The sequence below is a fragment of the Dipodomys merriami genome, unplaced genomic scaffold (assembly GCF_024711535.1).
Source record: "Dipodomys merriami isolate MVZ:Mamm:240054 unplaced genomic scaffold, mDipMer1.0.p SCAF_49, whole genome shotgun sequence".
Lineage (NCBI taxonomy): Eukaryota > Metazoa > Chordata > Mammalia > Rodentia > Heteromyidae > Dipodomys > Dipodomys merriami.
Genome location: NW_027206057.1, coordinates 10,357,773 through 10,384,647, shown reverse-complemented (window position 1 = coordinate 10,384,647; position 26,875 = coordinate 10,357,773). Strand labels below are relative to the sequence as shown.

General features: G+C 36.4%; 1 protein-coding gene across 4 annotated transcripts in view; it reads left to right on the top strand.

Annotated features, from left to right (window-relative positions):
• Trak2 (trafficking kinesin protein 2) overlaps positions 1-26,875 on the top strand; it is a 56,685-nt gene that overhangs the window by 14,272 nt on the left and 15,538 nt on the right. For 2 of the 4 annotated variants that reach the window (XM_069995820.1, XM_069995819.1), the window contains exons 2-9: positions 6,464-6,754; positions 12,085-12,279; positions 17,722-17,798; positions 19,338-19,454; positions 20,886-21,095; positions 21,739-21,817; positions 24,195-24,325; positions 24,990-25,064. In XM_069995820.1, coding sequence (XP_069851921.1) covers positions 6,664-6,754; positions 12,085-12,279; positions 17,722-17,798; positions 19,338-19,454; positions 20,886-21,095; positions 21,739-21,817; positions 24,195-24,325; positions 24,990-25,064 — 975 coding nt within the window. In that variant the 5' untranslated portion in view covers positions 6,464-6,663. Of the gene's footprint in view, positions 1-625; positions 791-6,463; positions 6,755-12,084; positions 12,280-17,283; positions 17,396-17,721; positions 17,799-19,337; positions 19,455-20,885; positions 21,096-21,738; positions 21,818-24,194; positions 24,326-24,989; positions 25,065-26,875 lie in introns of those variants that run through there. The other 2 variants (XM_069995818.1, XM_069995821.1) reach the window with 2 other exon arrangements.

Genomic DNA, 26,875 nt, shown 5'->3' with positions numbered 1-26,875 from the left:
TGGGCCTGGGCGCGTCCCTCAGCTCTTCAGCTCAAGGTTAGCACTCTACCACTTAAGCCACAGCGCCACTTCTGGCTTTTTTCTTTTTTGCTTATGTGGTGCTGGGGAATCAAACCCAGGGCCTCACTGTACCACTGAGCCACCTTCCCAGCCCCTGAAAATGCTGTTTTAAGGGGGTCTCTGAGCAGTTTTGTTTGAAGATGATTCCTGAAGAGCATATTATACAGTAATAGTCTTAAGTCTGTTAGCACAATTGTACCTCTTAGTGTATTGCTTAATATCCTGTGGTATGTCTAGGTTTTCATTTGCTAGCATATTTTGACTTAATCTAGTACCTGTATTTTGTCAATAAACTTTAAGAGAAAGTGCTTTCTGACTTGGGGAGTAGTTTATTTGATCCCAGAAGTGTAATACTCATTTCAGTACTCACAGAATCTATTGTATAAAATTTCTCTGCTTAAGATGACTTTTCCCCATTCTTGGTTAAGAAAACAGGATATCTACCCACTCTATATATAATGCTATTTACTTTGTTAATCTTTTTTTTAAGATCTCTACTTATTTTTTTCTCCATATTAGCCTACTGCTTAAGACAAAATGACATTAATTCTCTATATCTGAAAAGGACTTAAGCCAGCATTGTGAAGCATACCTATAATCCCAGCAACCTGGGGGCTGAGGTGGAGGGGGTCACAAGTCTGAGGTCAACCTGAGCCATGTAATGAGTTCTAAACCAGCTTGACTACAACATAATGAGACTCAAAAATACCAAAAAGAAACAGATTTGAAAGTAAGTAATGGTGATGCTTTTTTTTCCTTTTTAAAATTGTTATAGTAAAGGTGATGTACAGAAAGGGCTTACAGTCACATAAGCAGATAAAGAGTAAATTTCTTTTTGAACAAGGCCACCCCTTCTCTCACTCGATGATTTTCTTAATATCTTGGAACATAAAGTCAGATATGCAGCCACCCTGAGAACCAATATATTCACGTGTATGACTCATGTCAGCAGAGTGTCCAGAGACTCTTTAAGAACTAGTTGGCTCCAATTTTTAGGTTCATGTTATAGGAAGCCAAACCCTCCCCCAAAAGTCTGCAATTCCTAGTATTCTTGTGGCCTCTGAGCTTCCACCATCTCTTTTTCTTTCCTCTCCTGAGAAAAATGAGAAACTGTTGTTCTACTCTCACGCTGAGCGCTTTAGCCTTCTTTGTGATCCTGAGGCCTACCTTCCACCCGAGTGACTTTTCCAAATATTTTCCCCAAGTTTTTTACTAAGAGGAGCTTTAATTCAGTTAAGATATGATTACAATGTGTACTCTAGTCAGTATAACTCAGTAATAACCTTTCTAGTGACAACTTCTCCATTTCTCAAACTTTCAGATATTTAAATAATGTACACTAAACTCAATCCATTCTTTAGAAACTGTAAGAAACCTAACTTGAAAAGTGAGGCATGTTATTGTTTACTACATAGGACATTGTAGCTCTTGTACAAATGGTACAGGGAAGATATTGCCCACTTAAGAGGATACAGAATTTCAAATCAAGCTTAAGTGTCTGATGCCTTCTCTTTGAAAAATAAATCAAGACTGTCTCATAGAATGTGAGAGCCAAGTCTGTCTTCTGAAGTGTCTGTTTAGAATTGAGCAGTTTTCTATTTTATTTCCTCTCAGTAAACTACCATATGACCATTACTAAATTACTTTTGAATGTCGAAGAATAATTTGCTGTTTATCATATTTCAAAATACAAATTCTTTTTTTAAAACCTCTTAACTTATAAACTTTATGGCTAGTGATAAAGTGTGCCTAGGGATTTAGCTCTACTGATTACCAACAGATGCCATTTTCAATGCAGCCATTATGTTACTTATGGTGTTTGTTTCATCCATGTGTAGTTTTAAAGTATTTTGTTAATATTATAAATCTCATCTTGTCCTTGAAAGCAGTGCTAGAAACAAAAGTAGAAACAGTAAACCACACGTACATATTAAAGATGATTATGAAGGATAGTCCCATCATGTGTACCTGAGCAGTTGACAGGCATGAGCTGAAGGAATACAGGACATGTGCCATCTGAAATGGTTTTGACAGATCATTGTAAAACTAGGGTGCCTGCTTTGCAGCAGGTAGTTTGAAGTTCTACCAACTTAAAGGCTAAATATAGTGATAGTAGTTCTGCAGAAACTTATCTAAAACCACAGAAGGCAGCCAGAGTTCAAGGCCTTTTCTTATCTTCAGATGTAGCTCTGATGAGGATTCCTTAGCTGCCAGAAGTTACCTCCCTTCTGTTGGTGAAGATTGTAGCAGGGAGGAGTTGCCTGCCTCAGAAAAGTTCATCATAAAAAATGCCCAATATGGGGCTGGGAAGGTGGCTCAGTGGTAGGGCGCTTGCCTTGCATGCATGAGGCCCTGGGTTCGATTCCTCAGCACCACATAAGCAGAAAAAAAAAAAGCTGGAAGTGGTGCTGTGGCTCAAGTGGTAGTGCGCTAGCCTTGAGCTGAAGAGCTGAGGGACAGCACCTAAGCCCAGAGTTCAGGCCCCACGACCAAACAACAACAACAACAAAAAAATGCCCAATATATCTCATAGTAGGAAATGCTAACCCCATAGCTCACTAACCCCTAAGCTCACTCATGGCTTTAGATGTTTAAACTGGTGGATTTAAAAACCTTTTGGAATCCAGTCTGTTTGTAAGTAGAACTGTTTCCATATATTTTATGTTCTGGGAAGCCTACTGATCATTAAATTGAGTGGCAACAAAGAAAATAAAAAGATGAGTAAATTGCTGTTAGAATAGCTGTGCCATTCTGTGCAGTTGCTGGTAGAATGACTGTGCGGGAATGAAGCCAGTATTGTTCTCTTGGACTTTTGTACAGCTGGACTTGGTATTGGTCTCCACCTTTAGGGAGTCTCCTAGTCAGGTTGAATTGAGCAGGGTGACACTGTCCCCACCCCTTTGTTTTCCACTCTTAACACAAAAGCCATGGTCATATCTTTGTATTCATTATCTGATTTTTTTAATTACTATGAGGGTTTTGGTTTTGTTTTTTTTTTGTAAATGAAGTCTGTAGGATAGCCAGATACATTACAATTTGTAGGCTTTTGTCAAAAAAATCTATTACTTAATGTAGGAACGTGGTAAGGGGGGTACACATATCTGTGGTCTGGGTTAAGGCACACTGCCTGGGGATCTGCTGCACTTGGAGATTGACACTGTTCCTGCTCTTGCATGCCGTGCAGCAGCCAATGTGTGTTTTCAATTTATTCCCAATTTATTGTTTGTAAGATGAAATTTCAAAATGTATTAGTAATGTGTTTCATCAAATCATTGCATTTACTGTAATCCTAGGCTCTGCATTTCTGCAAGATGAAGTTTCTTTTGAGTTGTTGTAGCCTTTGTGGTGAGGCTATTTTGGCCATAGTGTCCTGTTCTAAGGAAATAGCAAGAATTCTTTTTGGCACAGGGTCTATATTTAGGCACTCATTGTTGATCTTTTACTTCCATGACTGAACTAAACTAAGTCATTATTTCTGTTGTTTTCTGCTGGCAGTATATTTTATTCTCTCCTAAATGTTCTTCTTGTTAAATAATACATGTTTGGTTGTTTTTTTAAAGAAAAGCAATTGCTCCTAAATAGATTAACTAATGATATAACCAAGAAAGTATGTGGCACTGAAAGAAGTACTAAAATTACATGTGTACCAACTAGGGAAGGTGCCAGAAACATGTGGTTGTGCTTGCCAAAGTTTAGTTTCTAATAAACCCTTTAAGACTCTTGACTGTTTTCTGTTTATTCATACATCAAAGAGAGAAAGAAAATGATGACTAATGCCTCTGAACAAACATACCTTCTCAAAGGGCAGAAAATAAATGTGATTTCTTATATTGAGAGAAGAGGTCAGCTAGCATGGTTAATAGGCCTTCCATTGTAAAATATACTAACAGTATATACAACTAATACTCATATGTCATTTACTATATCCCTAGGCATTATTCTAATATGTTTACAAATGTTAACTTATGTCATTCCCCCATGACCCTTTGAGAAAGGAGCTAATGTTATTAATACATATAATTACTCATTTAGTCTTCATCATAGCCTCATAAAGTAGATCCTCAGATCTCAGCTTCCTGAGTAGCTAGGATTAAAAACATAAGCCACAGTACCTGGCTGGAAACATTTAGGATTGTTGTGCCTGAGGTTGGTTCTGGGACTGGGATTCAATAAAGCACCCAGTCAGTGTAGGACAGAGAGGTTGCCAGGTATCGTACGTTGCACCCCACGTTTGACCCAAACTGTTAATAGTGGCCAGAGATGAAAAACCTTGATTTTAGTATTAATCCATTCTATCTATTATGTTGGCTTATTATCAAAAATTCTTGAGTTATTTTATTGTTTGTTTTGGGGTTTATAGTATACCTGTTTAACTTAACACAATCTACCTTCAGTTAGGGTATTTTATACTATTTTATATATAGTATAAAAGCTTTATACCAACCCAGATGCCCCTCAGTAGATGAATGGATCAAGAAAATGTGGTATATATACACAATGGAATTCTATGCCTCCATCAGAAAGAATGACATTGCCCCATTTGTGAGGAAATGGAAAAACTTTGAAAAAATTATATTAAGTGAAGTAAGCCAGGCCCAAAGAAACATAGGTCCCATGGTTTCCCTTATTTGCAATATCTAGTATATGTATGAGTCAAGCAGAAAAGGTCAGATAATGTGAGGTCAGGAAAATGAACCCTTAGATATGTATTTTAATGTTTTTTTCTTTCATGCATGTGTTTCTAACGCATTTATAAGTTTATCTCTTTGTTGCTTTGTATGTCCCTCCCCCACAGTATAACCCCTGCTTTCACTATATTTGATGTCAGTATAACTTGAGGAGGAGATGGGGAAAAACCAGTTGTTTAAGGATACAGGTGGACCTGTTGCAACAATGAGAAGTACAAGTTGTCATGTCCAAAACGAGCTTTACAACGTCGGTGGGGGGGGGGGGGAGGGGGGAGGGGAGGAGAAGGATTGGGATTGGGGGGGAGGAGGGAGGCTGGGAAGGGATGTGAAGGGTAAACAAAGGAGGAGGCTGCATGGGGCTGGGAAGGTGGCTCAGTGGTAGAGCGCTTGCCTTGCATGCATGAGGCCCTGGGTTTGATTCCTCAGCGCCACATAAGCAAAAAAGAAAAAAGCCAGAAGTGGCGCTGTGGCTCAAGTGGTAGAGCGCTAGCCTTGAGCTGAAGAGCTGAGGGACAGTGCCCAGGCCCAGAGTTCAGGCCCCACAACTGGACCAAAAAAAAAAGGAGGAGGCTGCAATGCTTGGTAAGAAATGTACGCATTATCCTGCCCATGTAATTGTAACTCCTCTGTACAGTATGTTCACAAATAAAATAAAATTAAATTTACAAAAAAAAGCTTTATAACAATATGCTTCTTTTTTTCCTCTCAACTTTTGTGCTAATTTAATTCATTTCACTTCTACATATGCATAGATCAAACAATATATTATTATTATTATATTACTCCAAATGATTGGTTTTCTTTTTTGTCTTTTTTGTTGGTTGTGGGGTTTGAACTCTGGGCCTGGGCGCTGTCCCTCAGCTCTCCAGCTCTTGAGCCACAGTGCCACTTCCAGTTTTCTGAGTGGCTTATTGAAGATAAGACTTTCGTGCCCTGCTTGGCTTTGAATCATGATCTTAGATCTCAGCCTCTTGAGTAGCTAGGATTACAGGTATGAGCCACCCACACCGGCCTGATTTTCTTCAAATAAGTTAAAGCCAGGCATTGATTGGCTTATTCCTGTAATCCTAGTTATTCAGAAGGCTCCGAACTCACCAGGAGGCTAAGACCTGAGGATCATGATTTGATTCAAAGCCAGCTCAGGCAAGAAACTCCCTGAGATTCTATAATTAACTAACAGAAAACTGCAAGTAAAACGGGCTCAAGTGTTAAAGCATCAATTTTGAATGAGAAAGCTACAAGAGCAAGGGGACCTGAGTTCAAACCCTAGTACTAGCGCGTGCATGCACACACACACACACATACACACACAAAGTATAAATAGCTGCATTGAAATATAATTAATATGCATCTAATTAGACTTTTCAAGTACATAATTCGATCACATTTGACATATATATCTATTCATCACATGCTTTTGAAGCCATTACTACCATGAAAAATATGACCACACTCATCATTCCCTTTTCTCCTGCTTCTTAGTAATTCCTTCCCCACTTACTTTATTTTTTTCTAGAAGTTTTACAAAAATGTAATCATAAACCGTGAACTTTGGGAGGTTTTGCCTTCTTTATTTCTTCTAGCCTAATTATTTTGTGATTTGTCTATGACATATATATTCTTAGCAAAACATTTGTAATGACACATGCCAGGTAATTAGATTATTATTAAAGAGCTTGCTGAATTATAATCACTTGATCTGCATTTTGTTTTAGGTCATGACTACTGTCATGGAATGATAATCACATGAGTCCATTATTGCTGCAGATGTCATTTGACTCATCGGAGAAAGTCTGTTTTAAAGAAAATACCCTTATGACTGAATCCATTTCATTGATAAATGGCTTGATGGATTTCCTTTGCTCTGATTTATACCAAAGCTGCCCTTCTCAACCAAAGCAAGAAAGGATCCTGCATGAGTCAATCCCAGAATGCCATTTTTACATCACCAACAGGTGAAGAAAACCTCATGAACAGCAATCACAGAGACTCGGAGAGCATCACTGGTGAGTCTGATTGGATACTTTTGAAATTAAGACAAAATGTAGATCCCTTAATCTGGCCTTTGTAACTTTCTGTATAAAACTCCAGTCTCCCTTTCCAGCCTGGTCTCCTCACAGACATGTTGAATGAATCTCTCCACTCTTTATTCTTCTTTGTATTATCAAAATCTTCCTTGTACACTGTTTTCTATATCACTCCCCACACCCTCAAGTCCCTGCTGAGACAGAACTACATTGGACTTTGTAACTGCATCATTGCCTTATAGCTTCACAGGCCAAGGTGGAGTTACCTGTGTTTGTATTCCCTGTAAGTACTAGACAACAATGCCTGACATCTAAGAAGCTCTTGGGAGTTAACAGGTTGTTGGTACAACCCTTGTGCTTTATTTACAAAGGCAAATCAAACACATTCATAATACTCAAACTTTTTTCCATTAGCCCACAAAACCTGACTTGTGTTTTTTTTTCCCTAGACTTAACCTATTTACCCAGCATTTTCATGTTTGCTGACGACACAGTGATATGAAATATGGAATGCTGCTACAAAACTAGTCTGGGCTGTCATAAAACATACAGTTAATGCACAGTATCACTCCCTAAAAATCCAAAAACTTCTGAAATCTGAAACCCACTCAAGCCAGCTTTATTAGCCTATCTTCATTAAGATACAGTGAAATGTAATTTTAAGCATACAGTTTGAATTTTAACATATAACTAATTCAACTAAATTATAGAATTCCCACAAAAGATCACCCCACAAAAGTTCTCATGCACCTAAGTCACTTCACTTAGCACCTCTACCTCTGGACATCCATCAGACTGCTTTTGCTACTCTAGAATAAATTTGTGTGATCTAGAATTTCAGGTTCATTGAATCTGTCTTTTTAAAAAATATCTTTATTGTAAAGATACTGTACAGAGGGGTTAGTTACATGAGTAAGCTCTTGAGTTCATTTCCTACTGAGCATTGTTACCCCCTCCTCTGTCTTTTTTATATAATAAAATGTTTTTGAGATTTGTCCTCTTGGGATTAAATATTACTAGTACATTTATTTTTGCTGCTTTGTCATACCTACTCATCTCCACTGCTTTAGCAGAAAAGCAATCAGAGATCACAATAGCCATTGTTTTTCTTATGCATAAATTGCCTGGCACAGTTGTTGATGCTCTTCTCATTCTGCCTTGCTCCCCTTCACACATCTTCCATACCTCATTTCAGATGCTTTCCATTGCTGTACATTCAAGCTTGCTGTTCTTTTCTGGAGAATGTCTAATCTTTTCATCTTATTCATTGAATATTTTGTTTTTGAAATTATACTCCAGTTCTATTATAAATTTAGATAAGTCTTCTGTTTCTTTTTTATTAAATCCACATTTCCTTTTGATTCTTTGAGTATATTGCATATTTCTAGCTGGGTTTTTGTTTTATTTTTTCTCTCCTTTTTTTTCTTGTGCCTATACTACATCTTAAACTTAGGACTTAGATATTGTCCATGTGAGCCACACTTGCACTTCCAGCTTTTTGGTAGTTAATTTCAGGTAAGAGTCTCACAGACTTATCTGCCCAGGCTGGCTTGGAACCTCTGATCTCAGCCTCCAGAGTAGATAGGATTACCAGTGTGAGCTGCTACTGCCTAGCTTGCTAGCTGTCTTAAAATTGTTTATCAATTCTATTATCTAAAATTCTATTATCTCCTGATTATGGACTTTAATTTGCTTATTTTTTGCGTAGCTAATAATTTTAATGGGAGCCTATTAAGAATGCTACACTTTTACTTGTATGTGTTGAGTTGTCTTTCTTGGAAGAGTATTAAGTTTTCCTTCGACAGATTATTTGCTCATATAGTTATCTTTTTGAGACTTGTGTTTTTGTTATGTGGGTCTGTACCATAGTATTTTTTTATTCTAGCATTAATTTAATCTTCTCATCAGTGGCATGACTCTTCTGGAATTTCTACTGATTGTCTTAATTCAATAATGTTTTTCTGTTCTGGCTAGAGATGAAATTATGTAGGCAAGTGATATGATCATGTGAAGATGACTTAAATGCAGTGAGAGAAGATCAGGTGGTTGCTTGTTTGTTTGCTAGCTTGCTTTAACTCAAGGCTTGGGCCTTATCCATTAACTTTTTTTGCTCAAGGCTAGAGCTCACTGAAAGCATTGGTGCTTTACCACTTGAGCTGCAGCTCTAGTTTTAGCTTTTTTTTTGCTAGTTATTTGGACATAAGAGTGTTTAGGGACTTTGCTTCCTGAGCTGTCTTTAATCAAAATCTTCAGAGCTCAACCTCCTGAGTAGTTAGGAGCCACTGGCACCTGACAGTGGGCAGACCAGTTCTAATGTCATATTCAAGAAAAACAAAAGGAAGCCTTGAGCCAGTTAGAGGCAATTTGGACTGGAAAGAAATAGATATATGGAAGATATATTGAAGAATTAAATAATAAGCCCTTGTGCATTGTGCCTTATCAGAAATAAGGAAGGAAGTAGAAGGAGCTCATCTCAATCTACTAAATCTGAATTGTACACTTATTTTTAAATCCTTTTTGGTGACTTTGAATTTTTATTGGATTTCAGTAATATTTTTAAAAAGAAAAACATGTAATGGAATAGTAATTCTTAATGAATATGATTTTAGTTCTTTATTATAGTCTTGAATACCTAGTAGTCTGTTTTAGCTCCGCTTGTATTTGTAGTCATCTTCTTTTCTAGAAGGCTAGAGATGTGACTCAAGTGATAGAGTGCCTGCCATGCAAGCATGATGCCTCCAATTCAGTCCCCAGTGCCCCAAAAATTAAATGAGTAAATAAATCCAAATGACATGGAAGTATTAAAATGACAATCTGTATGTAATAGATGTGTGACAGGAAAAAATTAAATAATTAAATGGAATTTGTACTAATAAAATTTGAATATATTTTTCATGACTTTTAAGAGATCTCTCAAGGTTTAAGAATTTTTTTAGTTATCTTTAATTGTTGTCCAAAGGGGTTTCAGTTTAACTTGTTAGTTTGTGAGTACATTGCATCTTTTAAAAATATTTATTTTAAGTAGTTGTGCACAGGGGTTTCATTTCTACATGCCAAAGTATGAGTACAATTCATCTTTATCAATGTCACCTCACCCTTTCCATCATTCTCCTCTGTCTATCCCTGATTAAAGTTTAAATGTACTTCATCTCCTCTTTGTGGCTATGATATTGCCATTTTTTTACTAGACTTAACTAAATCATAATTGTGAGTTCAGGTCAAGTAATAGAAATTTGCCCTTTTGCAGTTTGTTTTCTTCTACTGTTCTTTGTTGCTCTGCCAGAGTTAGAATATGTTTCTTTATTCTGCCCACAAAGGAAATGCCAGATCTCTTGAAAGTAAGAGGGTAGATATGACATCCTGTATTTTCTCTATTTTAAGCCCTAGTATTTAAAACACGATAAAAAGAGATGTCTCCTTTTGTTTTTTTAAACTGCTGGTGTTTGGGAGGTGTTAAATGTTGGCCACTGTTGGGAACAGGAAGCCAGGAACTGCATTTAAAAAAAAAAAGCTACAGCTATGGTCAGAAATATTGTGCAAGTGAAAGTAATGATGTGAAATACTCAGGGAGTGCCTTGTTCCTTATTTACTGTGGTAGATGATTCTTTTTATTTTATAGATTGTGGGAATTAAGGTTCCGATAAGAATGTTTTGTGTCTAGTATCACATAGCTAATGTGTACATGAGTCATATTTAGGAGCTATATGTGATGTCAAAGCCCATATTCTTTCTAATTTTAAGAATGAAAAAATAAAGGACAATACTTAAAGACTAAATACTTAGAAGACTTAAGTCATGTACAAAATTAATATGGTATATTAGAGACATGATATGTGGGAATTTACCATCTAGGGCATGTGGTCAACCCTTGCTGGTAAGTAAAAGGGAGAGAATAACAAGAGGTGGCCTTGTCATTGAGAAGCCACAATGCTGGATAGGAAAGTGAGATACAGCCCAGTGGTCCTTGGTAAGTCATTCACCTTTAAGTTTAATTTCCTTTTTCTCCAAGGCAGGATTAGATGGTTTTACAAGTCCACCATTGATTTTCTGTAATTATCTACAGCTATAGCAACTTTAGACATGTTTTATTTTCTAAGTTTAAAAACTCAATAATACAACAATAATAAAAAATAGTTATATTTAGAATGTGCCTCCACAAAATGCTAGGTATTATGCATAAGAAGAAGTAGTTTTCATACAATTATGTTTGAAATTCAGTTTGCATAGCCATATAGGTTAAATAGTAAATATTGTTACCTTCTCCATTTTACAGATGAAGAAACTGAGGCTTGGATACATTGCTGGGCCACAACTCAACCCCAGGGCTATTTGACTTACAAATTGATACTCTTTGTCTCGATCTCATACTAGATTTATATTATATGAGAGCTAAGGAGATTTTTTTAGGGGGAACCAGTTTCTGTCTCCCTCTTTCAGATTGTCTTGTAGGTCTTTAAACATTCCACATCTTTTTTTTTTTTTTTTTTTTTTGTCAGTCATGAGACTTGAAACGGCCTGGGCACGGTCTCTGATGAAACGGCCTGTGCACGGTCTCTGAGCTCTGTTTGCTCAAGGCTCATGTTCTCCCACTTTGAGCCACATCTCCAGTTTTCTGGTGGTTGGTTGGAGATAAGAGTCTCATAGGCTTTCCTGCCTGGGCTTATTTTGAACCACAGTCCTCAGATCTCAGCTTCCTGAGTAGCTAGGATTACAGCATGAGCCAACAGCACCCAGCTAGAATACCACATCTTTAAAATAAGAATGGTATTTTTCCATTGCCAGTGCTTAATAAACATTAATGCCATTTAAATATACTAAATTTTTTTCTGGATTGTTGAAGAAACCCCCCATGAAGTTAAAATAATATTTTTAAGGAAAATACACATTGTCTCATGAATTTATTGTTTTCTGCTAATTGTTTTGAATTGCTTCTTCCTCCTTCCCCCAACACTATACTAAATAAATACTAAAATATAGATTTGTAAGAAGGAAATAAGAAATCAATTCCAGTTCACTTTAAACTTTGAAAACAATTATACTCACTAAAGAATGTACTTTTAGATAATATAATTTGAGGTATCATATTACTTCAAAAGTTCTTTTTTTAAGAAATCTAGAGAAAGACCAACTAGAGTACTCAATTTTTATTATTTTTTAATTATTTAATGAAAGACCAACTATATTATTAGAGTACTATATTTTTAATAATTATGTTCCCTTGTCTGAAAAACTTAATTTCTCTGAATTCCTCTGTAGGCCAGTAAACTGAACTATACCATGTTCATTTACATGGACTCTCTCCTTTCTAGATGTCTGCTCCAATGAAGATCTCCCTGAAGTTGAGCTGGTGAATCTGCTGGAAGAACAGTTGCCCCAGTATAAGCTAAGAGTAGACTCTCTCTTTCTATATGAAAATCAAGACTGGGCACAGTCATCACTCCAACAGCAGCATGCATCTGATGCCCTCTCTCCAGTCCTTGCAGAAGAGACTTTCCGTTACATGAGTGAGTACTTTTTTAACCTTTTTAGAGTTTTTCTACAAAAATAAAGAGCATGAGTATCATGGTACTGCCTTTTAAGACACTTGATTTTTTTTGGCCAGTCCTGGGGCTTGAACTCAGGGCATGGGTGCTGTCCCTGAGCTCAAGGCTAGCAGCACTCCATCACTTGAGATGCAGCACCACTTTTGGCTTTTTCTGATTATGTGGTACTGTGGAATCGAACTCAGGGCTTCATGCATACTAGGCAAGCACTCTACCACTAAGCCACATTCGCAGCCCACACTTCATGTTTAGTAGCCATTATTCAGGTTTTATATACTTTAACTGGAAATGATTAACAAGAGATATCTGAATAGGAAAGTGGCCATCCTTATGACTCTGAGTGGCAAGTGTTGCATGCATACTTAAAGCTTCCTTTTGCTTTCTTTGCTTTTCTTTTTACTTACTTTTTTACTCCAGATTTTCCTCAGTCTTTGTAAAAAAAGAGAACTTTATAAATGTAGCAAAATTATTCAAATTTTTACTGTATTATGAAAGTGTTAACATTTTTTATTACAGTTGTCAGCTTTTTGACCTCTTCCCTTATTAAACATACTTGCAGAAGTTACACACATTATTAAGGATCATAGTTCTTACATACTAGTTTTCATTATATCAGGGAGAAATGCATGTACATTATATAGTATTCTTCATTATTGAAGATTTACCAAGAATATTTTAATGAGTGGTTGAGCCAGATTTGTCCTGAAAAATTATCATTTTTCACCAAGCTGTCAGAAATGACAAAATAGAGGATTTTTTTGAACTTTGAAATATGGAGACTTATTTCCATTTTATCTCATTTCAAAAATCTCCATTAGGCTGAACTTACTTTATTTTTGTTTTCTAGTCTTTTTCTTAAATTCTCATTTATCAATATAGTATAAAAAGGTTGTGTGCATAGTAGCTGATATAATGTATTATACAAATCTGTAAGTTCAACATTGATAGTGTTTGTAAAATTCTCTTGAGTTAAACATGACTTTGTATCAAGTCATAAGCATTTCCCCAGTGAGTGCTTCAGTAGTATTTCTAAGGGCAGATTATTGGTAAAGAATAATTAGGAAATACCCATTTTCATAGTAATCATTAACTTACTTTTAGTAGTAGTTCCTAGAACTACATAGTTTGGGAGGGTTTTTAGAACTTACTTTCTTCTGGCAGTTTCCTAGCACTTTTTACCTAGAAAAAAAGTAAACATTGTTTAAACTTAAATTGGAATATAAGGAAGCCAAAATAAAATTGCATTTCTGTTCTTAATATTTTTAAAATTTATTGTTATTGTAAAGGTGATGTACACGAGTTACAGTTCATAAGGCAGATAGAGAGTATATTTGTTTTTGAACAGTGTCACCCCTTCCCTTGTGCTTTCCCAGTTTTTCCTTTCCTTCCCCACATTTTTAAAGCTACTTTTTAAAAGTAGCTCAATTAAGTTAAATTAAGGCAATCAAAATTTTAAGTTTTTAGTTTGAGAAGATTGGTTGATTGGGATTTGGTTGGTTGGAAAAGGAAGGAATACTTCTTTTTGTTACAGTTCCTTTTTTTCCCCCTGAGTTTTCAAGTTTGTGAGAACTTTCAAACTAAAATTTTATCAAGTTAAATTCAATTTCTTATTATTTGAATAAGGTAAAAAGCATAATCCTGTCCTGTAGCCTCCTGAGGAGGTGGTAAAAGCTTACCTTAGCATCATGATTAAAATGGGGTCATTCTTAGGATGGATTTTAACTAGACTATAGATAAAGATATGAAATTGTAAAATAACCTCTAAGACTTCTTTCAAAAAAGAAAAAAAGATGAAAGACAAAGAAAGATGAGGAGGGAGGTAGGGAGGGAGGAAGGAGGGAGGGAGGGAGGAAGGAAGGAGGGAGGGAGGGAGGAAGGAGGGAGGGAGGAAGGAAGGAAGGAAGGAAGAAAACTAGCTAGCTACAGGCCAGATGCTGGTAGCTCATGACTGTAATCTTAACTACTCAGGAGGCTGAGATCTGGAGGTTGGGAATTTGAAGCCAGCCAAAGAGAAGTCTGAGACTCCATCTCTTAGCCTGCCAAAAGCAGGGCTGGAAGATTGAATCCAGTGATAGAATGCCAACCAAACAAGCCTGAGGCTCTAAATTCAAACTGGAGGGGGAAAAAAAGACAAAGCACACACACATACATCACATGAGTGCACACACACACTCGCACGCGCGCGTGCACACACACACACACACACATTCTATTATTAGAATGATACAAGCCCAAACTTCAAGTATTCTATCCTTTTACTCTAATGGCACTGATTTCCCTTAAACAATTTGAAAAATGAACTATACAGTATATACCTAAGATAATGAAGCAAGTAAGCTAGGATTACAATTGATGTATTAATATTTTATCTCTGCACTGTAACTTCACTGTTATTTTAAAGGTAACAATTCTTTGGGTTAATAGTTCGATTAAATATAAGTAAATCTTATTGTAAATTTGCATCTTATGAATGAAAAAGATATGTGATTTACTTTATCCTTTAACAAACTGAGCAAAAAACAAGTTTAAAAAATAAGATTCCAGGTATTTTTTTACCCTTGCTCCACAGCTCTCTAAGATTTCATGATGTGTGATTTTGAATAATCATTTCACACCTGGACTGGCCATTCCATGTTCCTTACTCACAGACCAGTGGATATTTGTTCTCACTAAAGTGAATTTTAACACTTAATAAAAAGATGGTGGCACATGCAGAAATTCATCTCCCTTACGTAACATGAAGAAATTTAAAGAACTGTGAAAAGAAAATGTGATTGTGGATGAATGGATGAATGGATGAATGAATGGAGGACGCCATAGTTCTTTGAAATCACCCAAGCCAGAAAGAGATTATTTGCTTTAAAATATTATAGGTATAATATTTTATTAAGTAAGTGGGTCCAAAAGCAATTCTATCTCAGTCCTTGCTGCACACACTCATGTCTCGAGATGCTCAACGAATGCCTTACATGCACAACAGGTGACTCAAAGTTTTCCTAATTTTTGTTAAAAGTAAACCTCACAATGAGCTATTGTGTGAGCCATGTAATCAGGACACACAGGATAGAATGCCTTTTGTTCATTATTGTCACTGCTAGAAATAGAAACCTGGATCTCCCTTTTTGAAAACTTTATTTTGGAATGAAAGACTACCTATATTACTCTGTAAGGCATAAAGTTGGGGTTGGGGAGGGGGCAAGTGCACACTTGCCTTTTGGTTTGGTTTGGTTTCTCTCCCAGACTAGCCTGGAACTCACCTTATATTCCAGGCTGGCATCAAACTTAGCCATCCTCCTGCCTCCTTTTTCTAAGTACTGGGATTTCAGGCTCCACCACACCTGGGGATTTTGTATGTTCTATTTAATGTGATCTTTCTCAAAATGTGGATCCCCACGGTCAGTATCACTTGGGAGCTTGTTTGAAGTACACATTCTTGGGCCAAGGGTGGGACTAGCACTCTGTTTTGACATGTGCTAATACTGCTATACACATCCAAGTGTGAGAACCACAGACAGACAATGTTGTTGTCAACCAAAACTAAGCACCATTTCTCAATGACATTAATTTGGAGAATTAAGGAATTAGGAAGTATATACAATTTTGCAAAGATACACACTTGTAGAAATTATTTCTTCTCATTCTTAGATAGACTTTCCAGCACACTGCCCTCAAAAACTTGTAATGGCAGGAAAAGAGATGACTAATAATGTTCAGAAAACATTTAATCAAAAGCCACATCCTAAAGATTTATAGCCTCCTTGGTCAGAACTCTCAATCACTGCACTGAATGCCTAGCACATTGTTGTAGCATGAATTGCCAAATCTCCTGCATACTATACACTAAGTTTATACTGTCCTTGGGATAATAGAGCAATCTGTCCCTCTCATGATAGTCCATAGGACTTATTTCTCCCCTGAGCTCCATAGGGAGAGGCTACTCTAAATGGTGTGTCATCAGTCTTCCTTTGCTAAGTTCTTTTGAAGGCAGTTTTTTATGTTGAAGAAATGTTCTCCATATTATAGCACCAAGAGCTACAGTCATGCTTGGGTTTCATTTTATTTCTGTGGTTGTTGTTTTGGGTTTTGTTATGGGAAGTTTGGCTAGGCATAAAAGATAATGCTTTTTTTGGTAGTACTAAGATTTGAACTCAAGGCTTCAAACATGCTATGCAGGTACTCTACCACTTTAACTGTGACTTCATCCCTTTTACTTTAGTTCATTTTTCAGGATACAGTCTCGTTTTTACCCCTTCCAGTCTCAGATTGCAATCCTCCTACTTCTGCATCCCCTAGAATTACAGGCACGTAGCATGTATTTTTAGTCTTACTCCCTTCTTTGTTTTTTCATTGACTCTGAACCATAATTCTGCCATCTTCACCTCTCAACAAATTAGAATTCCTTATGAACTTCAGCACTTCTGGTCAAGGGACTATGAAAGAACTGTGGAGCACTATCATATAAATAACAAAATATTACTAAAAATAGAGTAACTAATATTTCCCATTCTGGTAATAATCTGAGATTGAAGTATTTGATACAAAGTATGCAGAGATAAAATATAACTTAAAGAGAACAATTTATGTATTTTAATACACACATACACACACAGGCTGGCTTCAAACTTGAAATCTTCCTGCCTCAGCCTTCAAAGTGCTGGGATTACAAGTGTGTGCCACCACACCCAAGCTGATATGTAATATTTTCTAAGAGTTAAGGAAGTTTATGTCAGAAAATAAGAAGCATTGCTCAGTTCTGTATCATTTAACATGTTTTTACGTTAGCAATTGAAAATTGAACGGAACATGGGTTTTTAAATTAAAGATAGGCTACTTGCCTATCTCAGTATATGGTTTTGAAGCATTCAGTTTTAAGGTCTAATTTTAAGGGCTTTGCTCTGAGTACTTTTTGGATCATCTCAAGAATCATTCCTTTATCATTACAGTATTGGGTTGAGGAAAAGAACACAAAGTAATTAGGCTACACAGAGGAAACTATAATTTTCCTGTCTCCATGGTGAATGACTAAAGTGGCCCAGTCTTTGGGGCTCTGTAATCTATAGGCTACTTTCTCTAAAAGGTGAGATTTTGAGAATTATGGTTGCACTAACTTTGTCATATGAAATATTTGCATTTTCAAATTCATCTTTGCCTTATGAAACTAATTAACAAGAGTTTCTATTTTATTCAGATTATAATAACATTTGTTATTCATAGAAAATTAGGGGAGAAAACGGAAAATAGTACATTACCATAGTCCCTTACTCAGAGGTAACCACTACTAACAAACATTTTCATATGTATCCTCCCAGCCTGAATATTTTGTTGTTTGTTATCTTTTGATTCTCGTGGATGTTCTTCTATTATTCCTAAGGATTTTAAATCATTGATTTTTATCTACCTTAGTTTTAGGCACAGACAGGGTGGAGCAGATGACTAAAACGTACAATGACATCGACATGGTTACTCATCTCCTCGCAGAGGTAGGAATATATTTTTAATTTGGTATAAAAAGCTAAAAGTTGATCATTTGGAGTCTACCCAGTTCACATATCAGATGAAAATTGATATCTGTGCTGTGTGTATCCAGCTGAAACAGCTGGATACCAGATGACATTCCAGAGTTGTAAAGGACTGATTAATTAATTGGTAGATTGATTGATACAGTATTAGCTGGCCTCCTTGTGAAAACAAAATTGTCATAAAATTATTCTTGCTGTTATTCATGCTGGAGCAGAGTTGCTCATTCAGAAAGCACCTCCAAATCAACGTACCAGTTTGGAATATATCCTTTCTTGCTGTTAGTTTAGGCTACTAAAGAGGTAACTTTTTCCATACCATGTATAATACACATAGTATATCCCTTCCAGTTGGCAATCAATAGTGTTCTCTTTTGCACTTCAGTTTCATTTGATCTTCTAGCTTTCAAGAATGATTTCCACATTGCTGCCAACTTCTATTTAAAATGAGATAAATGGTCTTGAAATAAGTAGATAATTATCATTTTCATGTCCTATGAAAGAAATAGAATTTTAATTTCACTCTGATTATTATTAATGTAAACAGAGCTCATAGTCATATAGAAGGAAGTTACATGTACATTAACAGCTGTCCATCCTACAAATAAAATCCTTACTCCCACCAGTGGGATTTCTGTGCCCTTACTAAATGTCACACCAACTCAGAAAGACTGCCTCTGAAGAGAAGCCTGTTCTTGTAAGGCCTCCCTGCATCATCACCAGCTTTAGCCTCCTTTCTCTATATTCAAGGCAAAACCCTATAGCTTCAAAATTTCTAATCTTTTATACCTTATTTTATTTCAGACCATTATTCTTACAACTGTTATCAAGAAGACTCATAATTTTTATAGTTATCAACATCAGTCATCATTCTTACAGTTATCAGTAGGCCTCTTGGCTCTGCTTTCCTATAAACCACTGGCAGTGAATGCATGTAATCTTTGTCATAATGGAATTATTTTCAACATCCTTTTCTTATATCTATATCTATCTATCTATCTATCTATCTATCTATAGATAGATAGATAGATAGATAGATAGATAGATAGATAGATAGATAGATAGTAAAGGTGATGAACGGGGGTTACAATTACATACATAGGTAATGTACATTTCTGGTTCTAATTCTGTGTCATTATCATGCTTAATACACTGTTGTATTCACCAAGTATCTCTTCTTCCTTTTCCTCTTCCCTTCTTTTTCATCTTCCTCTTCCTCCTTCTTCCACAAAGTTAATGAGTGTTAGGGACTAATGACTAGAATTACCAATAAAATCATACTTCCTATCAAGGAAAGAGATGACGCCTTGCATTTATAACTACAACTGTCTATTTGACCAGTATTAAACACTACATGAGTGCCAAGTCTTGTGTTCATTTGTGGTATAAGGGCATTAAAATGAACCTTGTTGCTTTACAAGAGATTACTTTTGAGTTTAGCAGAATTTCTAAACCACATCTATGTTTGTATTTCAAGAAAAAGTGTATGTGCTATTTTGACAGAGGGATCGTGATTTGGAGTTAGCCGCTCGAATTGGACAAGCTCTCTTAAAGCGGAATCATGTCTTATCTGAACAGAATGAAGCCCTGGAGGAGCAACTGGGACAAGCCTTTGATCAGGTAATTTTGATCGTTACTTAAAACCTGAAATAATTAGGTCTTATGCAATGAAGAAATGTATTTCTCCTGGGTAACCCTAAAACACAAAGTACCTCTTGACTTTGCTGGCAAGCATTGAAATAAACAGAGAAATAAGATGTTACTGTATGGAAGAACACTCACATGACTCTTAGTCAACTCTTTAACATCTATATTCAGATGCTTTTGGCACCCAGTTGAGAGTCTTAAGTTAATTCTTGTCCCTTCATGTAGATTTTGTGTATAATCTTTTTTTTTTTTTTTTTTTTGGGTCCGGTCGTGGGGCCTGAACTCTGGGCCTGGGTGCTGTCCTTCAGCTCTTCAGCTCAAGGCTAGCACTCTACCACTTGAGCCACAGCGCAACTTCCGGCTTTTTTCTTTTTGCTTATGTGGGGCTGAGGAATCGAACCCAGGGCCTCAAGCATGCAAGGCAAGCGCTCTACCACTGAGCCACCTTCCCAGCCCCTGTGTATAATCTTATTTAAAAGTTGTTAAAAGAGCCGGGCGCTGGTGGCTCAGGCCTATAATCCTAGCTACTCAGGAGGCTGAGATCTGAGGATCGAGGTTCAAAGCCAGCCCGGGCAGGAGAGACCGTGAGACTCCTATCTCCAATAAACCACCAGAAAACCGGAAGTCGTGCTGTAGCTCAAGTGGTAGAGCGCTCGCCTTGAGCTGAAGAGCTGAGGGACAGCGCCCAGGCCCAGAGTTCAAGCCCCACGGCCGACAAAAAAAAAAAAAAAGTTGTTAAAAGAAAAAATATAAACTACCCAGATGTAGGTATTCTTACTCAAACAAAAATAAAAAGCAGAAAAGAAACAGAAGTTTTGGAAATATATTTATTCCATATCAACAAATATTTGTAGTAAGATCTACTTTATTGTCAACTTGAGTGGTTAAATTTTGAATTCTCTAGAACTCATTTTTTAAAAATATGGTTTTACTTTATAAATACAGTATAATAACACTTGGGCCTGTACATTGAAAATATTTATTCCCTAGAAATATTATTTCATAGAATTAATAGCATTATAAGTAAGACATGGCCATTTATAAAGTACAAGCTAGTGAAGTGAAATCTATTCTGATACTTTGAAAATTCTTGCTTTTGTTTTGGTTTTGTGAGTGTATCATTATATTAGATAACATTTTCTTCCTATATTTCTATTTTATAAGTTACGAAAATTGGCTTTTACCTGATTTACTCTAGGAAAAACTGTATTTGTTGAGTTAATGTTCTAAACAGTAGCTAAGGAGGTTTCTGGAATTTGTTACTCTCTTTTAATCCTGAAATTTAGGAGCTGATTTTGTGATTTCTTTATGATGAAAAAACAATTGTTCCCCGAAGTAGAAGCCATTTTACAAGTAAATAATGCAACTGAAGAACATAATTCAATCAAGTATTCTTATTTACAGGTTAATCAGCTGCAACATGAACTATCCAAGAAAGATGAGTTGCTTCGAATTGTGTCCATTGCATCTGAAGAGAGTGAGACTGATTCCAGCTGTTCTACACCTCTTCGGTTCAATGAGTCCTTTAGCCTATCTCAAGGCTTGCTGCAGCTGGACATGCTGCAAGAAAAGCTCAAGGAACTGGAAGAAGAGAATATGGCTCTTCGATCCAAGGTGCATTCAGACTAATTCTCATTTCCTTTATTTTCAAGTAGTAAGATTTAGGTCCAGGTAGATTTTTGTCCCTTGTTACCTAGAGCTCACTGAGAAGTGGTTAATAACAAGTGGACAGATAAAATACAATATTCCCGGTATAGCATATCAATCTGTGGAGGTACATAATAATTAAATGACTGTGAAGAGAGCTGGGTCAAAAAAATACAAGTTTCAAGTGACATTGTCCAAAAAGAAATATGCTCATTACCTGACTTATGAAAAAGTAACCTTTATGTATAAAACCTTAATAATAACAATAAAAATATATTTTTAAAAATACCATATACAGGGACAAAATACAATTTTCTATGAGCTTAAAAGATGAGGAAACCAAAGAAGTCCAACTTGAGCATGTGACCTTGTTGCCAAGGGTAGAGATTCATCAGACAGCTGTGAGTCACATGGGGCATGAGTAGTAATGTACAGAGCCCTGAGACAAGGGGAGATGCTTGGTGACATCATTTCCCCTACATAAAGCTTAGTAAATTATGTGTTTTCTTATATTTGAATAAACTGTAATCTTCAAATAGCAAAGCCTTTTGTAATTATTAGAAGTTACTGAGTTACTGTTACATATTGGTGGGTTTTTTTTTCCTTGAAGGCTTGTCATATAAAGACAGAAACTTTTACCTATGAAGAGAAGGAACAACAGCTTGTCAATGACTGTGTTAAAGAACTACGTAAGTAGTAACAAACTCTGCCTTCGGGCAGTTCTTTGGCTATTTGGAGATACTCTTTGGAGATATTTCCAACTCAGAAATTAGATCAATGATGGCAGTAAAAGCAATTTAAATTAAGAAGCAATTTTAATTATTGTCTTTATCTGTTTTGTGTTGCTGTAATAAAATACACAAGGCTAGGTAACTTATAAAGAGGTTTATTTAGCTCTTAATTTTTGGTGTCTGAATGTTTTCCCTGGTTTACTCGCAACATAACAAAGAGAGAAAGGGAACTGGTCATGTATAGAAGGGGCATTTCAGGTCTTCCTTTATGATAATCTGCTCTCTAGAAAACTAACCCCCTGAGACAGGCTAATACTAATTCCTTCTTAAGGTAAATACCTATGACCCAAATACCTTCCACTAGGCCCACTGCCCAGTACCACCACTAGTTACAGGCTGCCAACACATGACCCTTCAAGACAGAAACCATAGAAGTAACTGAAAATATTAGATATCACATTGAGCCTACAACCCTAAATAAGATACTGTGTATTTTTAAGAAATAGGTTTGCCTTACCTTGTTGTCATCATTAAATAAAGACTTACATTTCTAAAAAGAGGTATAGTCTGAAGGGGATGGGTATCAAGGGAAAAGGGTTAGATAAATAGAGAGGAAGAAGAGGAGATTGCATTGATAATATTCAGTGTATATCCTAGGAAAATTGAAGGGAGGGGGTGGTTGGGAGACATGGGGGAGAATGATGAAAGGGGTGATATCAAACTAACTAGTTGTATAGAAACCCCTTTCTGCAACTACTTAAGAATAATAATAAGAAGCTATAGCGTGTTAGAGAAAAGGAAGCAAAGTTCTCTGTAGTACTGAAGATATAATCTTAGAGACAATATGATTTGCCAAAGTCAGAAAACTGGCAAGTGGTAGAGCCAGGACCTAAAAGATGACATAAAATCCAATATTCAGTGAATCTTTACTCAATGATAACTGTGTGGAGTATAGGGAATATATGGGGAATATATTTTGGGTAATGTTTTTAAAATGTGGCAAAAAAGATTTTCATAGATATTTAATTTCTTTATTAAAAGACAGCATTTTATGTTGAACAAATGATTAATTCATTTTGGCTGTGTGTCTCTTGATAGAAGACCCTTTCAATTAATAGAATATTAGAGAACCAGAAAGAATGTCATTGAATCCTTTCCTCCATCATTACTCACCTTTCATATTTTAAAAATCAGAGAAGTGGGGGTGAGGAATAGTTGTGGAGGTAGGAGGGAAGGGATGGTGGGAGAAAAACAAAGGAGGAGGAAACAATGCTCAATAGGAAATGTACTCATTACCTTGCTCATGTAACTGTAACCTGCTCATGTAACTGTAACCCCTCTGTACAGTATTTTTACAATAAAAATAAACATACAAAAAAAATCAGACGTGCTGAGCACCAGTGGCTCACACATGTGATACTTATTACTCAGGAAGCTGAGAGCTGAGGATCATGGTTCAAAGCCAGCCCAGGCAGAAAAGTCCCTGTGATAGTATTATCTCCAATTAACAACTCAAAAACCCAGAAGTGGTGCTGTGGCTCAAAGTGATAGAGAACTTGCCTTGAGCAAAAGAGCTTGGAAACAGTGCCCAGGCCCTGAGTTCAAGCCCCATGACCGACTAAAAAAAAGAAAAAAAAAAAACCAGAGAAGCTCCAAGTCTGCCTCCTTAGTAACAGACTCTTAATTTAAAAAAACATAATAACAGTGAAAAATAACATACCTAATAGTGAAAAACGTATACATAAACAGTGAAAGTTTGTGGGGGTTTTGCTTATACTTACATCACATTTGTTATATGAAATAAAAACCCAATGGCTTTTTAGAAGTCCTGTTTCATATGTATGCAGGAATGCTGGGCTGTAAGAATTTCTGTACAGACCTTCCTTGCTTGGTTGAGTGCTCCTGAAAGTCTTTTACAAAAGCATCTCAGCTGTCATAGACCATTCCATTCTGGAAATGTTCCTTTGTGAGATTCATTATGGTTAATTTTTCTTGCTTAGTGGAATTTTACTTAAGTTCTTGAAGAGAAAGACATGATGAAATTACCACTTCTCATTCACAAAGGTATGTAATTCCCCTAGCTCTCCTTTCTGTCTTTCATGAAGAGGAGGCTTGGAGCATATATTTGTCTTTACAAGTCATCTCAGCATTCAATTACCAATTCCGTATCTCAGAAAAACCTTTATTTTATTTTCTAAACTTAACCTTTCAGAAAAATCTGTTAATGATTGATTGTCCAGTGCTGTTACAAATCAGACTTTAATATAAAGGCAATTTTTTTGCCAATTCATGCTTTCTTGTATATTAATCTTTAAAATTTTATTTTTCTTCCAAGGAGAAACAAATGCTCAGATGTCCAAAATGACTGAAGAATTGTCAGGAAAAAGTGATGAATTAATTCGATACCAAGAAGAGATATCCTCACTCTTGTCTCAGATTGTAGATCTTCAGCATAAACTTAAAGAAGTACGTTTATTCATTCTTTCAGCCAATGTTGTCAAGCACTGACATAGTACCATGCATCTGCTGAGCCCTAAGATTCTGAGCAAAATAAACACATCTCTGCCTTTTTTAAATGCTTACTATTTTAAATGATTGCTGTTTTATTCTTCTTTAAGCACTAATAGTCATGAATAACTACTTCTACTTACTATTTCTCTATCTAACTGGAGTTACCTTTTCCTCAGAAAATTGTAGTATAGATTATTAACTCATGCTCATTTTCCTTTGAATGTCTTGTGGTTTTTCTCCTCTGCCCATTTATGGCTTTTGAAGATTTGCTTTTGTAGAACTTTAGGCTGTGCCCAGAAAGAAACCTCTAACATGGGAGAAGGAACCAGGTGCCAATGCCTTGGCCCTATAATCCTAGCTACTCAAGAGGCTGAGATCTGGAGATCACGGTTCAGAGTCAGCCCAGGCAGGAAAATCTGTGCGATTCTGATATTCAATTTATCAGAAAAAAGCTAGAAGTGGAGTTGGGGTTCAGGTGGTAAATGCTAGTCTTAAAGCTCAAAGACAGCAGCCAGGCCCTGAATTCAAACCCCAGAACTAGCACAAAATAAACGAAAAAGAGAAGGTAGCTGTGTTACATATGAGAAGGCCTCACATGTCTCCTTTGATATGTTGTTAGCATGTGATTGAGAAGGAAGAACTAAGACTCCACTTACAAGCTTCCAAAGATGCCCAGCGGCAGCTGACAATGGAGGTAATTGCATGTCCCTTTATCTTGTGTAATTCGGGGGTGGGGCTGGGGGTGAGGGTGAGTCGTTTTTTTTTTTTTTTTTATCTTTGTGAATGAGAATTATAAAGGGGAGTTACCAGAAAAATTTTTTTACCAGTCTCTAATTTTTTTACCTGTCTATAAACTAATTATGACAACAGTCTTCCTGATAAAAAACCTTGACATTTATAAGATTCTTTAGGATTTAGGACCTTTTTGTCAGTAAACTACTACAGAATATAAACAGCTCAACTGTTTTTAAAATAAGATAATTTCTAATGGTATTTTTACATGTCTGGAGGAACAGGAAAAATCTTATACTCTGTATCTATGTAAACTTTATGTATTAGATATAACTTGGTGGCAGTTTGGCATGTGAGAATCACTTGGGATGAAGTAGTCTAGAACTGAGACCTCGGAATCACACTGGATATTCTAGAAGTCTTGAAAAGTTTTAAGCTCTAATAACTTAATAGCAGTTACTGTTACCAAGCACAACAGAATTTAAATACATATTATCAAAACAGAAAACAGGGGCTGGGAAGGTGACTCAGTGGTAGAATAATTGTCTTGCATGCATGAGGCACTGGGTTCCATTCCTTAGCACCACATAAGCAGAAAAAGCCGGAAGTGGCGCTGTGGCTCAAGTGGTAGAGGGCTCACCTTGAGCTGAAGAGTTCAGGGACAGCACCCAGGCCCAGAGTTCAGGCCCCATGACTAACAAAAAAAAAAAAAAAAACAAAAAAAACAGAAAACTGAAGAAATACAATAAAATTTAACCAAGCAAACCTCCAAATGATATATTTTTTGCAGGTTTGTTACAGTCAGCTTTTTTAACTTATTGAAACTCAAAACTGTTCTAAGACTTTGATATCTGCTGTTTGGGGAAAAATGTTAAGGTCAGGAAATTAGCCTCTTTGTGTTCCTTCTCTGTGGACTAAATGAAGAATACACCAGACCAGACATTTAAGTTTTACTTTTTCTTCCCTACTTCATGATCCATTGGCAGCAAAACTCAGTTTGGCAAGCTAGACAACTTAGCAATTGTAGGAATAGACTCCAATGTCCTTTTCAATATTTTTGTGACTTTTCAGAGATGATAAAAATCCTTCAGCTGAAGGCAAATGTTGCCTTGTCTAAAGACAGGCTGAGGGGCTGATAATGTGGCTTACTGGTAAAGTGCTTGCCTGATCCATGAAGCCCTGAGTTGGATTCCTCAATACCACATAAAAAGAAAAATCCAGAAGTGGCATTGTAGCTCAAATGGTAGAGTGCAAACCCTTGAGCAAAAAGAAGCTTAGAGACAGTGCCCAATCTCTGAATTCAAGCCCCAGGTCTGCAAAAAAAAAACAGACAAGCTGAAATGTTAGTCAGATTTACCTGAAGCTTTTCTTACATCTTCAGTTAGACTCCTCAGAGGCTTGTCAGTAAAGTGAAAATCCTAACACACTGTCTTAGTGACCCAGGATATTTGAATTTTGGATTTGTTCATCTGGCAAATTAGAGAAGATTAAAATTCATGGTTGTTATATTCTTTATACTTTTAGAACATCTCAACCTTTTTTAGAAATGGATAATTGCTTTTACCATAGAATTGGAAAGTAGGGAGTGATAGAAAAGAACTGATCTATTTCAGGGTGCTAGATTTACAGAAGCACTGATTTTGTACAAAAAAGTTGTGTATAATAGTTTAAACCAAAAAAAAGTGTGTGTGTGTTGAAGAAGAAACAAGCAAAAAAGTCAATGGGGAAACCAACTTTTATTTGGAGATACCCAGGTACCATCCTGAGTTTATA